Genomic DNA, 15,106 nt, shown 5'->3' with positions numbered 1-15,106 from the left:
CATGTCTTCCTGTGATGTCCTGTCAAAGTAAAGTCCCATAAATGTTTTTTAAAGGCATTCCCAACCATTCTTGCCGTATAAAGAATAAATCACTATGATATAGAATAAAACATGTGATTGTGTAACTATCTGTGAGGGAGTGTGTGCCTGTGTTTGAGTAAATAGTGGAATGTATTCTCCATTGTAACAGCATTAATCTGGATTTGCCTGTTAGTGGGAGCGGAGGCTGTGTACTCAATCTGGTCAAGTTTAACTGGCTCTTTCTCACACAGAAATGTCATTATTAGTTGAGCCAAGCACAACCTAGCACCTTGAAGTGCTACTACAGTAATACACATATGTTTGGCTTGGCTTATCTTAGAAAAAATGGGGTGGGGCTACATATGGTTAGGCTTCACATAAGGCTTCACAAACAGTCTTTTCAACCGCACAGTATCGTTATTTCTCGCATAGCACGCTTATTTTTCAAGTCATAGCGATATATCCTCCTAAAACACACACACAAATCGTACTATATTGTTGTTAGTGTGTTTAGAAAAATGTTATAATAATAGCTTTTCGATATTAAAATCCTTGTTTACATTTATGCTCATGAGAAAAAAAGAACTGCACGTGAAAGATGATATTCGCTAAACAGCGCTCTCTGTTGGCCACTTGAAGAACAAACGAGCGTAACCGGCGTAGGCGTAATACGTCATGATCCGTCATACGCACTACAGTACATACAGTTGCTAATTGAGATAAAAACGTTTTGTGCACACTGAGGCTGACTCGTTTTAAACAAAATTTAAGCGTATTCCCAGTATAGTCGATTCTTACTATTATGCGCACTGACCTGAAAAAACAGTTTTGACACCGCCCACGTGAAAGTGAAAGCAAAAGTGATCCTCCGCCAAAATGCAACGAGAACAACTAATGGTAAGAAAACTAAAACTTTATAATGTTTAGTGCTTATGCAATGTATTTTAAAGTACTTGAGAAGATAATTGCTGATAAAAACATCCTAAACCAGCCTAAGATGGTTTGCTAATCTTAGCAGGTTTAAATGGGTTTGAGGGATTCTTTAGTTGGTCAGACGAAGAGACCAATTTGCCCATCAGCTAAAACCAAACAAAAGACTAGTGTGATTGGGCTATGAAACCATTCTAGTCTGGTTTATCTGATTCCTCTTTGTCTTTTCAGTTTTAAGATGATCTCAAAAGCGTACCCCATACCCAGAGCTGCAGCAGAACATTTCTGTCTGTTGTGCTGTGATCTTGTCATCTGGGCTTGTGTGTGGATAACACTCCTGTGGCTGGATGGAGAGGGCAGTCTGGATCTATGGTGCCTGTGGGCTCTCAGGACCATCAGCTGCGTTGTACTGTATTCAGTAATCACACATGTCTCTGACAGCAGCAATCACCCTCTCCTGAAGCGCTGGGTAACCCTACTGAGCTTCCTACCTCCCGTGTTTGATAGCATTCAGACAATGCTTCACGGGACTGGGAGAGGCTTTAGTCCTGTTCCTGATCCTGGCATGGTGATCCTGAGCACTGTTACATCTACTCTCATATATATGGTGTGGGAGATGGCCTTCCCACACGGTGGATCATCTAAGGGTTCCAGGAACCCGAAGAAAGATGAAGAGGCCAGAGCACTCCTAATGAGGGTCATCCGCTACTCCAGGCCAGACTATCTTCATCTAGGGGCTGCCTTCCTCTTCCTCAGCCTGGCGGCGCTTTGTGAGTATTTTTCCTGGTTGAGGAAACTAAAATATTGTCAGAATTAGTCTGTGATTTTAAATCTAAATCCTGATTTCAGTTAGGCTAATCTTTTATCTAAATAGACAAAACTATTGTAAACTAAATCCAGAGTAATACCTTTTATTTTGTAGTTGAGACATTCATCCCATACTGCATTGGGAAAGTTATTGACATACTGAGTGGAAACTACCAGCACAACAATTTCGTATGGGCCATTGGACTCATGGCACTGTGTTCACTTGGAAGGTCAGTGTAACATCAATCCAATGCAAAAATCTTACTAAAAAACATGTCTTCGTGTACAAATTGGTTTTGTTTCCTGCAATTAAAATGTTAAATTGTTGTGTCTTTAAGTTCTATGTTCACTGGTCTGCGCGGTGGGATGTTCATGTGCAGCCTCTGCAGACTCAACAAGAGAATACGACACCTGTTGTTCCAGAACCTCATGAAGCAGGAGATAAGCTTCTTTGAAGATAATAAACCAGGTATGATACCCGTTCCTACACTTTGGAAGTTGAAGTTTAGCACTAATTGTCTTTCTATGTAAATAGTGCAGATGAAATGAAAATTCACCCCATCTATTTTATAAATGCATGTTTATAGATCTCATGTGTTTCTTTTTTGACCTTGTAATATGTAACAAGAATGTCATAACTGGACCTTTCAGTGAAAACAGCAGTTAAAAAAACTGGTGATGTATGCAGGACTCCAATCTTACACTTAAGTAAACTTAAACCCTGACCCAGGAAACCCTGTACTTATGAGTGCAACACCCACATCTTAAAATCCAATCAACAACCAATACTCAGAAAGTCCCGCCCTACATTTTTACTTTTCCGATCATTAATTTCACTCCCATGTGCTTCACAATGCGGAAGACCTGTTGCTACTTCTGTTTCATGATGACTTTTAACACTCTACGAGTGCCGCAATTTAAAAACACAGTGTCAAGTAAAGCCCTAAGTCAGAGAACTGCTTCTTGTAGATGTTGGCGAGAAAAATGTTTCTTGAGTTATGTTTACTGGTGTCAAACTGAATAGGTTTAAAGGACTGAGGAGAACTCAAGGCTTATGCCCGGTACACAATGTATGATTTTGAGCTGTCCCAGGAGAAAGATGACCAATCGTGGCGATTTCTGTGGTCGTGGCTCCTAAACGGTGATCCTACATCTTACAGTGAGAGAGGTTCAAAGACAGCCGTTGTCACGGTCTTGCGACCAAAGGTTGCCTGCGATGATTTTGTCAGAAATTTAGCATGATCATCTCAGTGTGTTGCTGCTACGACCTACGTTTACTGACTAGATAATTGTATGCAACATGAAATGGCGTATTGATCGTCACCGTTTTCACAAATTTGCATTTTTGTAGTTTACATGGAGATGATAACGGTATAATTTTCAAAACTTTGCACTTTGAATCCCGTTTTTTTTTTGCATTTTCAGGCCCCCAAAACACTGTTGATGTGTAAATGAACAGTCAAAATGCATAAAAAGTTTTTAGTTGAAAATGGTGTCGTGTAAACAGCCCCTAAAACTAAACAAGACAGAGAAACAGAACGTGACCATGATATAGGGATCATTTTCGACATGAAGAAAACAAGTGTGAAGATTTTTTTGAAGACCATTTCACCTTTCTAATCATATCCACAAAAAACGAAAAAAAAACGAAACTTAAAATTGTTCTAAATTGACCGAAGACCACCAGAGGGTAAAAAATGTGTATTGAGACACTGCGTTCTGCTGCATATTTTAGGATTATTTTAAGAGTAGACAAAGCTACAAAATTGTGCATATTTGATAAAATGGCCATTATTAAAATCATGTCCATTTTTTTCTCTTTTACAGGTAGTCTCACATCACGTTTAACCTCTGACACTGATAAAATGGGACGTTCTGTGGCCATGAATGTGAATGTGTTACTGCGAAGCCTGGTGAAGACATGCGGCATGCTGTACTTCATGCTGGGCCTGTCCTGGCAGTTAACCCTCCTTTCATGCATTGAAATGCCCCTTCTTGCTTTCATTCAGAACTCATACAACAACTTCTCCCAGGTAAGTAACCCTCCTCAAGTTGGTTTCCTTTTTATTTTTTTACAAAGCTTAGACTTGTTATAAAGCTGTGTCTTTCCTAACGTCCTATCCTAACGTTTTGGGGAGACCATAATGAATTCATAATGCCTCACCTTCCTGATCAGAAAACATCCAAAGAGCTTCAGGACTTTAATGCAGAGACTACAGAATTGGCGTCTTCTGTCATTGGGTCGATGAAGACTGTGCGCAGTTTTAAGGCAGAGCATCAGGAACAGCAGCGATATGAACAGACTCTCAACAGGAAGCTCCAGGTTTTGAGGCGTAAAGGTGTCTACAGTGCATTTCATCTCTTAATACGCAGGGTAAATCATATACAGTCCTAAGTTGCATTCACTGTTCTCCTTAGTAGAAATTGTGTTATAGTTCATTGATTCATACAAATGGCTATCTTCTTGCATTTTGTTTTAGTTCATTACAGTGGGCTTGAAGGTAGCAATGCTGTTCCAAGGCCGAAATCTCATCTCGTCTGGACAGCTTAGCAATGGCAGCCTTCTTGCGTTTGTGTTCTACCAGAAGGACATGGTGACCAACATGAGGGTAAGATGGCCAGATAGATTTTACAGGAATATGACCCTTCATTGAGATGAGACTAAATTCTGGCCATAATTATATTCTCAGCATCTTGTATATATCTATGGAGACATGCTGAATACTGTGGGATCAGCAGTGAAGGTGTTCCAGCTGCTCGATAGGAAGCCACAGTTGAGAGAGGCAGGCCATCTGGCTCCAGAGAAGCTTAAGGGAAGACTAACCTTTGAAAAGGTCACCTTTTCCTACCACTCCCGTCCTGATCAAATGGCACTTAAGGTACGTTTTTTTGTTTATTCCGCAAAAGCTAATCATAGATAGAACTTATGTGATTTGCATGTATTCATTGTTGAATTGTTGCAGTCTGTTACATTGGAATTGAGTCCAGGAAAGCTGACGGCATTGGTTGGGCCCTCTGGTGGTGGGAAGAGCTCTTGCGTCTGCTTGCTCCAAAGGTTCTATGATCCACAGGAGGGTGAGATGTTCCTGGATGGAGAACCTCTGTACCATTACCAACACCAGTATTTGCATAAAAAGGCAAGAATTGATTCACCAGCATCTACAACCATATAACTTCAGGGGCCAGTTGTTCAAAAAATTTAGTCTGGATCAGAATGATCTGGATATGGAAATCCCATGTTTTGCTATCCAGGATTTGGTAATCCATCTTATTTTTGTTCCAGTTTTTCAATGCAAATATTGAATTGGATCACCCTGATCCAGATATACACTTTTTCAGATTACCAAATCTGGATTACAAGTGCTCTACGGAGCCCCTAAAGCAGGGTTCCTCAAACTCAGTCCTGGAGGGCCACTGTCCTGCACAGTTTAGCTCCAACCCTGATCAAACACACCTAGCTGTGAGTTTCTAGTGATCCTGAAGACATTGATTAGCTTGCTCAGGTGTTTGATCAGGGTTGGAGCTAAACTCTGCAGGACAATGGTCCTCCAGGACCGAGTTTGAGGAACCCTGCCCTAAAGGGACATGCTGGTAGAAATAATATGAGAAAGGGAAAATCTTTTTTGACTGATCCATGTCTTATGATTGTGTCAATGTAGTTTATAAACAGTGATAAAAAAAAAAAAAACTCTTTAAATTAAATATATTATTTTTTTGTCTGATATTTCTAGCTGTTTGGGGATTGTTTTATGGCACCAAAATCTCTTTTTTACTTTACTGTAGGCTACCGAAAGGCTGAATAAGAAGCCTAATGTCTACTTATAATTTATTACTTTAAGTTACAACTAATCAAGAGGAAAATAAAAAAATATGTGTGTATATTTTATGTTTTTTTTTGTTGTTGTTTTTTTTTACAATTTTAAAGTTTTATTACATTTTTGCTCCTGAAATCCACCCTTCTGCGGGGATCAGGATAATCTTGATTTTTTGGATCAAATGTATCCCAATTTTACTAAAAAAGTTTTGAACACAAAAATCTGATCAGATAACTTTCAAACAACTGGCCCCAGGAGAGATGTGAAAACATTAATTCCATTGGATGGTTTGGTGAGACAGTTGTGTATAACTAGTAGTTTATAAAACTACACATTATTGTCTTTCATTTGGCTTAGGTGGCGATGGTATCCCAGGATCCTGTGCTTTTCTCTGGCTCTGTGAGATATAATATTGAATACGGTTTGCAGGACTGCACACTTGAAAGAGTAGAAGCTGCTGCTCGTAAAGCCAATGCACACAACTTCATATGCAAATTGGAAAATGGATACAACACAGGTAGATATAACTAAAGAGGCACCGATATTAAAATTCTGTCTGATACTAATGAGCAGTTAAATATTTTCATGTTATAGCCAATATCACCTTTTTATACTTTTTTGTCTAAATAAAAAATAAATCTGACCAAAAAAGTAATTTAAAGAGAAGAAGTGCCTAGAAGTGAATGTAGACATCACATTATACTGTTCCGTATGAAAAATGGATATTCATTTTGAGATTTGCTAAAGAATGTAATTAAATTAGTGTTTTTGAAGATTGACTTTAAAGGGTTATTTCACCCAAAAATAAAAAATCTGTCATTAATTACAATCATGTCGTACCAAACACACAAGACATTTGATATTTTTGATGAAATCTGAGTGCTTTTTGTCTCTCCATAGACAGCTACACAACTACCACTTTGACGCTTCAAATCCATATGAATTGAGTGGTTTAGTCCAAATCGCTTTATATGATGAACAGATTTAATTTAGTCTTTTATTCACATATAAACATTGGATCAGCGAACATAAACAGCTCAACCAAACCTGCTTGACGCACGAGAACTAACCTCATTGGTTAACCTCAAACATGCTTGAAGCTTCCATTTACAACTGATATCTGAGTTGATGAATAAAATGATATTTATACTGATATTTATAAATCAGTGACATGGTACTGATATGTGTATCCCTAAAAATATATCGAGTTGGTTAAATTTTAATGCTTTTTCTGTAGATGTTGGAGAGTGTGGCGACCAGCTGTCGGCAGGGCAGAAGCAGTGCATTGCTATAGCCAGAGCTTTGATAAGAAACCCACAGATTCTTATCTTGGATGAAGCCACCAGCCACATGGACTGTAGCACACAACAAGCAGTACGAACTCTTACGAAATGAATACTAAATCTGCACAGTAATTCTTTTTAAGATGCAGTAACATGCTAAATTCTGAGGTTTTCCCCATTTATAGTGTCTATTCATGATCTTATTTCCCAGGTTCAAGATGTGCTCAATAGCATAACGGATCAGACAGTGCTGGTAATAGCTCATCGTTTGGAGACTGTAGAGAAAGCAGACCACATTATCTTCATGGAGGGAGGTGAAGTCGTGGAGCAGGGAACACACCGGCAGCTCATGGCCAAAGAAGGAAGATACTATCGGCTCAGAGAAAAGCTTTTCAATCTGGAGACACAACCAGTTGGCTAAAGTATCAGATTTGTGGATAGATTTTGCAGAGTCTTCAGTACACACTCACAGACTGCTTTCATGTAGATTTAACAACTATTTCTAGTGTAGATCGGTGTGGAGATTACATTTTCTCCATTCTTCTGTTTATATAGGCAGTGTTTTGTTCATTTTGTTAAGTGATGAACATGGGACACACAAAAAGGAAAGCATGGACTTTGTATCCTAAAAGTGAAACATCCTCTACTGTATTACAAAATATATGTAATACACAATTTTGTGTGTGTATTTAAATCAGAGAATGACCAGTGGGTTTGCCCTCAGCTGCAGAAAAATACGGAACAATATCTCAGAGCTCTTATCCGTCTTCATTGTGCCACCAAGAGCTGCTTGATTTTGAGCATCCTGGAGATCTTTATAAAGAGACTGACAAAAGAAAGAAAAAAATGTTAGTATTGAATTAAGCAAAACTGTCTGATATATGTGAATTAATTCTAATCACAGAGTAAAGGTGCAGCCACAAATGTTGCAGGCAAATTTTTTTTACCCATTGTCTATAAACCAATTTCAAGCCAATGTCACAGTTACGTCACGGCGTAGGCTGGTGGCAAAACAAAGGGAAAACTGGAGGCAGCCAATACAAACCAGCACAGATTCGGCTACATAATAAGGAGCATCTTGTTGTGTTGTTGGGTGCAAGAATCGACAGAGTACAGGCTCCAATTTGAAATTTTATCGCATAATGTTTTCTAAATGATTGTGATTATTTGTGAATCATCTATGATTGTATACATTGTTTTGATTGATTGTGACTAGATTTTTTGAAGAACCTGGCATGAAAGGGTAATCAAATACATAGTTAAAAAATGAATATGCTGTATCTGGAATTTTTATTTCTATAAAATATTCACATCATTAAAATTGCACCGTAATGTCACTCTTTACATTGTAGTCTTCTGTCTGGCCTTGGCGCTGGCTAGGCAGAACTGCGGATCGTAGGCTACCACACAAGTCTTGTAAGTGACCATTTAGTAGTTATAGGCATCTAAAGATTTATATGCCCTCAGTTTCCCTTTACGCTCAGTTTCTCTATTGGGTAGGTGTAGAAGTCAGGCCACTCAACCGGAAGTAGCGTTAACGTTAATCCTGTCCGATCATTCATCCATTGACTGAGCGTGTACGGGTCAGCCAATCTGGGATGTCCGTTAAAATTAACTTTTGCAAATAACAATCGCGATCCTGGACAGTGAGTGACCTTGCACATTAAGATAAAATCGGATTTTCTCCAGTCATTATTAAAAAACAAGCAAACTAACGTTAGTGAAGCGGCCAGGGGGATCGTTCTGCCACCACCTAAGCTCCGCCCACAAAAAAATCACCATGTTTACCAACTGAAAAGGGGTCTATAGTGTAGCGACACATGAAGCCCTCATGCCAAACTCCAGATTGAAAACAGGTGTGTGTGTGAGCGAATGTAAGAGTCTGCATGCCTGTAATAGAATGGGTACCTTTTTCAGTTTAAGTGTTTTTTTTCCCCCATTTTTTTTTTAATAACTGGATTTTTGCAGCAAAATTTATCGAGCAACGGTAAATGTGATGGCACCTTTAGACTTTAATCCAAATGGTGTAATCGAAGCATGCAAGAATGAACAAATAAAATGAAGAGAATCAGATCTACCTCAACGTGCCGTACAGCTTCACACAAGCTCTGTGCTTTTAACTGCTTTGTATGGCAACATTTTACAGTCGAGTCTCTCAACAAGACCTGTTGAAAAAGTCATGATCCCCAAATCAGATTCAACTGTAAGTCCCTGTTAGAAAAATAGAATTTTTTTTTTTTTATAAAAATACCTGAAGGCGCCTCAGAATGGCATGATGCAGTCCACACACCGCTGCCACAGATGTACTCTCCACCCGAATCTCCAGGACTTCAAGAGGTCCTTCAGAGCATAAATCTCCCAGTGTCACCTTGAGGAAAGACATGAGTAGCTCATTTTAAATGACAGACTTCATGATCGTAAATGAGTAATGAGTAGTATTAAGTCAGCACCTCTTTGGCCATAATCTTGACAGAGCATCCGTCTGGGCTGTAGGCACAAACCACTGGACTTTGTACAGACTTTGTTTGTCCCATCACCTCTGGTGATACCAACCAGTTTAGCACAGACACACATGTTTCTGAACTGCTGGTTACTGAAGTGTGCAGTTTGGCCTTTAGAAGCTCGGATGATACTCTGATCAGCACTGCAACGGGTCCTGACTTGGAAGTAGTATCAGAATCTTTGGTTAACGCTCCTCTGGCACGCAGGAAGGCTTGAATGCCATCCCTGACACTGTCGTGTCTAATGTTACCATGAGAAAATGATCCCTCTATCCTTAAAGCATCAAGCCAATCCACTGTTAAAGAATTCAAAGGTGCACTGATGGAGCCCATCTCTGTTAGGAGCTGGGAAACACCAAGAGAAGACGCTTCAGGGCTAAACAGATTGGAGAGGGAGAAGGTGAGAGAACAGTAGACCTTCACTGGCAGAGACAGCCCATCAACGGTTTCAAGAGGAATGGTTACATCCAGTTTCTGATCAGAATCCAGTTTTTTCAATGGGAATGAGTATGTCCTGGATGAGCTCTCAATATTTGAATATTGGGATAATGGGTGGACCTGAATGCACAGAGTCCAACCATGCTCCAACGTACATCCACTTGAGTTTTCAAGCACACATGTAAGAGTCAAAGAGTCTCTTTGGAGCAATGAGCTCCATCTAGCCACACCATGACAGCTGATTGGATGTTTGGTGCCCATATTAAACTTTTTTTCATTCCCATGGGTGTCCAACAGTAGGCTGTAAACATGTATGACTTGATTCAGACGTTTGATAGACTCATTTTTCTCCTGGAGCTTGTGTTTCAAGGATTCTGCCCTGCAGAAGACAGTAACAAAAGGGTCAATGATGTGACACTCATTTTGGTCGCTCTATTAATTTACAGTGACTTGTATATTAAATTAGAGAAAGAAACCAACATTATTACAAGAACTTTTAAATTAGATTTTTAAATGATTCTTAATCACTGACACTGTTAAATCCCATTGACTCAAAATGTGACATTTAGCTTTCAGAAGTTTTCTATTTTATGATGAGGCATGAAACAGACCTCTCCCAGATGTTTCCGATGGAAGCCAGGAGGTCCTTCACTCTCTGGCCTGCTAGAGATGGAGGTAACCTGGGCACATTTCCTTTTTCAGATGCTTGAGGAAGGTTCACTCGAAGCAGTCTTCCACTCAAAGATATGCCCATAAGCTGAACAGATCCTTATAATTAAAATACAAAAAATTTGCGTTAGTGACTTAAAAATTAAAACACTTAAAAGCCTGGTAAACAGCATAGAGATTGATCAGAATGCAATGCATGTATCGTACCTGTAGGGTTAGTATATGGGCGAGTAAGTGCTATGACCCTGCATACACCAAGACTGTCTGAGGTCAGATCTTGCCGCTGGGACTCAGTTCCTGTGGCTTCTGATGAAGATATCGTGGGGAACTGAAGTGTGTGTAGGTCATTGAGAGAGCTGTAGTACAGCCGTTTATCATCAACACAAACACACAGCACTGGTCCTCGTACACTATGCTCATTGAAGCCTGTAAAATGTGAATGTTAACACAGATTACCAAAACTGATCTATAATTTATTCAAAAGCATTGAATAAATAAAGCATTGCTACAACTGTCCTGATATCAAAATGAAGGGGAAAAAAAGCTAATTCTTGAATAGAAAACCAAAACCAAAATAGTTTGGCATTATGTATTATTATTTCATAGAAAAAAATATTTAACAAAACTGCTTTTTTGTCTGGTTGTAAAATGTCATGTGGTGCAACTCCTCAAAATCATAAATATATTTTAAACTTCTTTGAATATGTGTATACCGTATTCAAGATCTAAGGAAATATTTTATTACTTTTTTTATATTTGATGGTTACACCACATGACATTTTTTCAGACATTAAACTAAAACATCTTAAAAATGGTATTAAGTTTTTCGAAAACAATATGAAACCAGTACAAAAAGAAAATGAGAACATTTCACACAAAAAAAGGCATTTACATTAAACTTTTTTAAAGATCTTTCCTTTTCTTAATTGTCGACAATCTTACTGACTATCAAATCAAAATCAAACACTTTTGCAAAAGCAAAAATATATGTAATAAAAGCACTTTCATTTCATTCTTACTATAATCTGCCTCTTTTCCTTCCGAGCTTGCTTGTTTGCTTCTGACCATTAGAAGTTTGCCTCTTTGACCAACTGCGATGAGACACTGAGGTCCGTGTTCTCCAGAGACGCAGGTTCCGACAAATACGATTGGCTGCTCTAAGCTTTGAAGGACTCTGATTGGAGATCTCTGCTCTCCTCTTGGACCAGCCAGGGTGGGGATGAGCAAAGGAAAGCAGCAAATACGTCCATCAGGTAAACCACATAGAATGACTGGAGAATTGACTAAAGAGGCATCCACTCCAAATAAGAGCCTGAAAAGTCGGGGTTCAAGATAAGGATGGAGGTCAGACTGATGAGAGTTGACTGACATGGAGCCTTTAGGGTATATGCAAGTCAGCACTGGAGGACAGTTCACACTTTTTTCTTTGTCTGTTATGTTTAAGCGGCATGAGTTTACAGTTGCAACCTGGAAACATGCAAGTTTACGAAGGGGTCTGGATCCAGGCTCTTCATAGAGATCAAAACTCCAGATGGACTTGTGAAGACTAAGAGTCACAAGGATCTTCTCAACTATGGTAAATGCTTGCAGACTGAAATTTTTCAGGACAATGGAATCATCTGATATAATACTCAGCACACGGTCAGGACTTTTGCTCGTCAGGACAGAGGAAGAACTAGTAAAAAAGAAACAAGAAACAAATTATAAAAATAAAAATTCCACATTATAGTGACTAAAGAAAATCTAAAGATCCATTGAAATTGCTTGACGAATGCAGTTTCCCTTCCTGTAATGAAGTATTAATGGACACATTTCCAAGGGAAAATTCCTTACAGCAACTCTGCTAGGAAAATTCACATAAAATGACTGGATGACTGGATTTAATTTATGCTGTGAAAAAAAAAAAAAAGTGAATTCTAAATGTGAAAGATCCAGTTTTCAAACCTTTATTACTGTTGCTGACCAGTTCTGAATTGACTGGACAAAAAAAAAATCTGTTGCAATATAAAGGTTAAGTACTTTATTTGCTATAAGTTAGTTATAGCATAGAATTGGAATAGAATTATATCTTTCTGTCCCTCCATTGACAGCTACGCAACTATCACTTTGATGCTTCGAAAAGTTCATAAAGAGATCATAAAACCAATCCATATGAATTGAGCGGTTTAATCCCAAATATTTCTGAAGAGACAAGATTGCTTTATATGAACAACAGATTGAATTGAAGCTTTTATACACATACAAATTCTTCAACTCACACATCAGTTATCAGTTTAACAGAAGCTCAAGCATTCAATCCATCTGTTCATATAAAGCGAAAGAGTCTCTTCATAAAATTTGGTCTAAACCGCTCAATTCATATGGATTCGTTTTACGATCTCTTTATGAACTTTTTGAAGCGTCCAACTAAGTGGTAGTTGCGTAGCTGTCAATGGAGAGATAGAAATCTCTCAGATTTCATCAAAAAGATCTTCATTTGTGTTCTGAAGAAAGTCTTACGGGTTTGGAACGACATGAAGGTGAGTAATTAATGACAGAATTATCATTTTTGGATGAACTAACACTTTAAGTTATCTAAGAAACATGTTATTATGGCAGATATTACTAACGTTACCTGAGCTGTGGTAGAGGGGTGCAGTAAAGCCCACCGTTCGCGCAAAGTGCATAAAGCCGATATTTATCGTCACTTAATGCCAAATTGGTCACTGAAGCTTCAAACTGCATCACGGTCTGGAAAAACAACAACATGTAACGTTAGCCTATTGAGTGAGCTTGCAGAAGAGTAGTCTGGTATAGTATAACACAAAAGTTAAAACAAACATGCACTTGCCGTGACTCTCCTCTCCTCGACATTGAATACGAGCACATCTCTGTGTCCGCAGGCCAAGAAAAGATTCGTATCGTCCTGTATGATGCGCACTGAGTGTGACTGACAGTCACTGAACTCAGACAGATACTCCACACTGCACCGCTCCATTATATAATGTCACACAGGTCTGTTTTACATTCTCCACAGAGTTTACTCCAATTTAAAAGACTTTTTCGTTTCGGATAATAACAGTTCTCAGATTTAACCATAACAGAAATGCTCGCGACTCTTCCTAACTTGTTTCATGCACCCGCCGCCTCAACGGTGACCAATGAGGATCAATGTTCTTCCTCCTCTGTTTTTTAACCAGTCAGATTTAGTACGCTGCCATCTACCGGAGATTCCGGACATTGTTTAACCTAATGTTGACTCAAGGGTCCCATTCAAAGTAACCTAGGTGTATCTTGGTGCCACAACGTTTTCTACCACAAAAATAATTAATATATATATATAAAAATCTTCAATCCAAAGAGATACAATATTCCATTTTAATATTAGGCCAATATAGGCTATAAATATTCCAGGCTGCAACACATAACACCATGAAATCAAAGCAAACAGGTTTCCAGAGGCAGCAACAACTTTTGAGCAAACAACTGTCTTAAGGAGTTTACTTTAGTTTAATGATTAGAAGGTCTTCTTTCTGGCTCTAGAAGAGGAGAATCGTCAGAGCTGGACCGGGGGGAAAATTTCAGTTGGCCTACATCTGGCCACGTTTCCCCGTTAATGTTTTGCAGGGGTTATGGCCTTTAAATTGGAATAAATGAATTAATCAATGAATAGCTAAATAAAGGGTATAAACAAATAATAATAGATATTTTTAATATACTGCAAATGTGTTAAATATTCATATTGCATTATATTGAAGACTGTTCATTACTGAATTAATATTTGACTTGAAGTAAAGTTTATTAGAACTGATCATATCTACACAAAAGAAAAAGTCATAGCTTTATCCTTAATTCATGGGATCCAGATTCCAGGCTATAAAGCTCTTAAACTTTGCTTTGTTGCCCCAATGAAATGTTTCCATAGATCTTGGACAGGATTCCTTCCAGAGTTTAACTATAGGTTAAACCATGGTTTTATGGTTATATAATAACAATAACAACAAAATAATAATACTACTAAGAGTAAACTTTGGTTTTTATATTAAAAAAAAACTTATTTAACTTGTCAGATTAATAATGGCCTACTACCATAATGCAACATTTCTACAGTGTTAAGTGCGTGCTTTATAGGGTGGTGCTGTGTGGATTGAAAATCTTTTAATTAACGTTTTGTAGCCTTCAATTTACCTCGAAACTTCAGTTTAAATGGAGCTTTTCAGTCTGATTTCAGCTAGTTTCGCCAAAGAGCCTTTAATGTTCACATATCATGTTGCGCTTTCGTATGCCAGCGTCAAGCGAGTTTGTCAGCGCTGTGCGCGAGACTGTTCAGCTGCTCTCGCTCTGCAACTGCTGGATGCGCGCACTGTTTAATCAGCCAGCGGCGCGCCGTTTCATTACTTGGCTTTTGGGGTTTGTTTCCCATGCACTCGCAGGAGCAGCATTCCAGTAAAGAACTCCGCTTAATATGTGGGGTGCGTTGTGGGGTTTTGTTGAGCGGCGCTCGCCATGAAAAAATCATGTGCTCCCGATCGGTTTGTCAATCCCTCCCTCGGCCAATCAAGGGCCCCCTCCATTCTCGGGCCCTCAGGTTTATGTGTTAATTGCGCACGCGCACGCACATGACAGAAACTTCTTGTCAGCTTGTCACTTTCTTGTCACTTTT

The 15,106-nt window shown here is 38.8% G+C and overlaps 2 protein-coding genes across 2 annotated transcripts; one reads left to right on the top strand and one right to left on the bottom strand.

Annotated features, from left to right (window-relative positions):
• Positions 1-429: 429 nt before the first annotated feature.
• tap2t (transporter associated with antigen processing, subunit type t, teleost specific) lies at positions 430-7,793 on the top strand. The gene is made up of 12 exons (XM_079852091.1): positions 430-918; positions 1,183-1,721; positions 1,874-1,988; positions 2,097-2,227; positions 3,586-3,791; positions 3,935-4,132; positions 4,239-4,367; positions 4,449-4,637; positions 4,722-4,895; positions 5,931-6,090; positions 6,811-6,947; positions 7,068-7,793. Exons 2-12 carry the CDS (start codon positions 1,190-1,192, stop codon positions 7,275-7,277), a joined length of 2,181 nt encoding a protein of 726 aa, XP_079708217.1. The 5' UTR covers positions 430-918; positions 1,183-1,189; the 3' UTR covers positions 7,278-7,793.
• On the bottom strand, positions 7,235-13,630 carry faap100 (FA core complex associated protein 100). Its single transcript, XM_079852088.1, has 9 exons — positions 13,295-13,630; positions 13,079-13,194; positions 11,484-12,139; positions 10,672-10,890; positions 10,407-10,563; positions 9,307-10,174; positions 9,108-9,224; positions 8,935-9,021; positions 7,235-7,682 (listed from the first exon to the last, which is right to left on the bottom strand). Exons 1-9 carry the CDS (start codon positions 13,439-13,441, stop codon positions 7,551-7,553), a joined length of 2,499 nt encoding a protein of 832 aa, XP_079708214.1. The 5' UTR covers positions 13,442-13,630; the 3' UTR covers positions 7,235-7,550.
• Between the last annotated feature and the right edge of the window lie 1,476 nt (positions 13,631-15,106).

This window comes from Squalius cephalus (genome assembly GCF_949319135.1).
Source record: "Squalius cephalus genome assembly, chromosome: 19".
NCBI lineage: Eukaryota > Metazoa > Chordata > Actinopteri > Cypriniformes > Leuciscidae > Squalius > Squalius cephalus.
The sequence above is the reverse complement of the archived record's forward strand: the minus strand, read 5'-3'. Positions and strand labels throughout refer to the sequence as shown.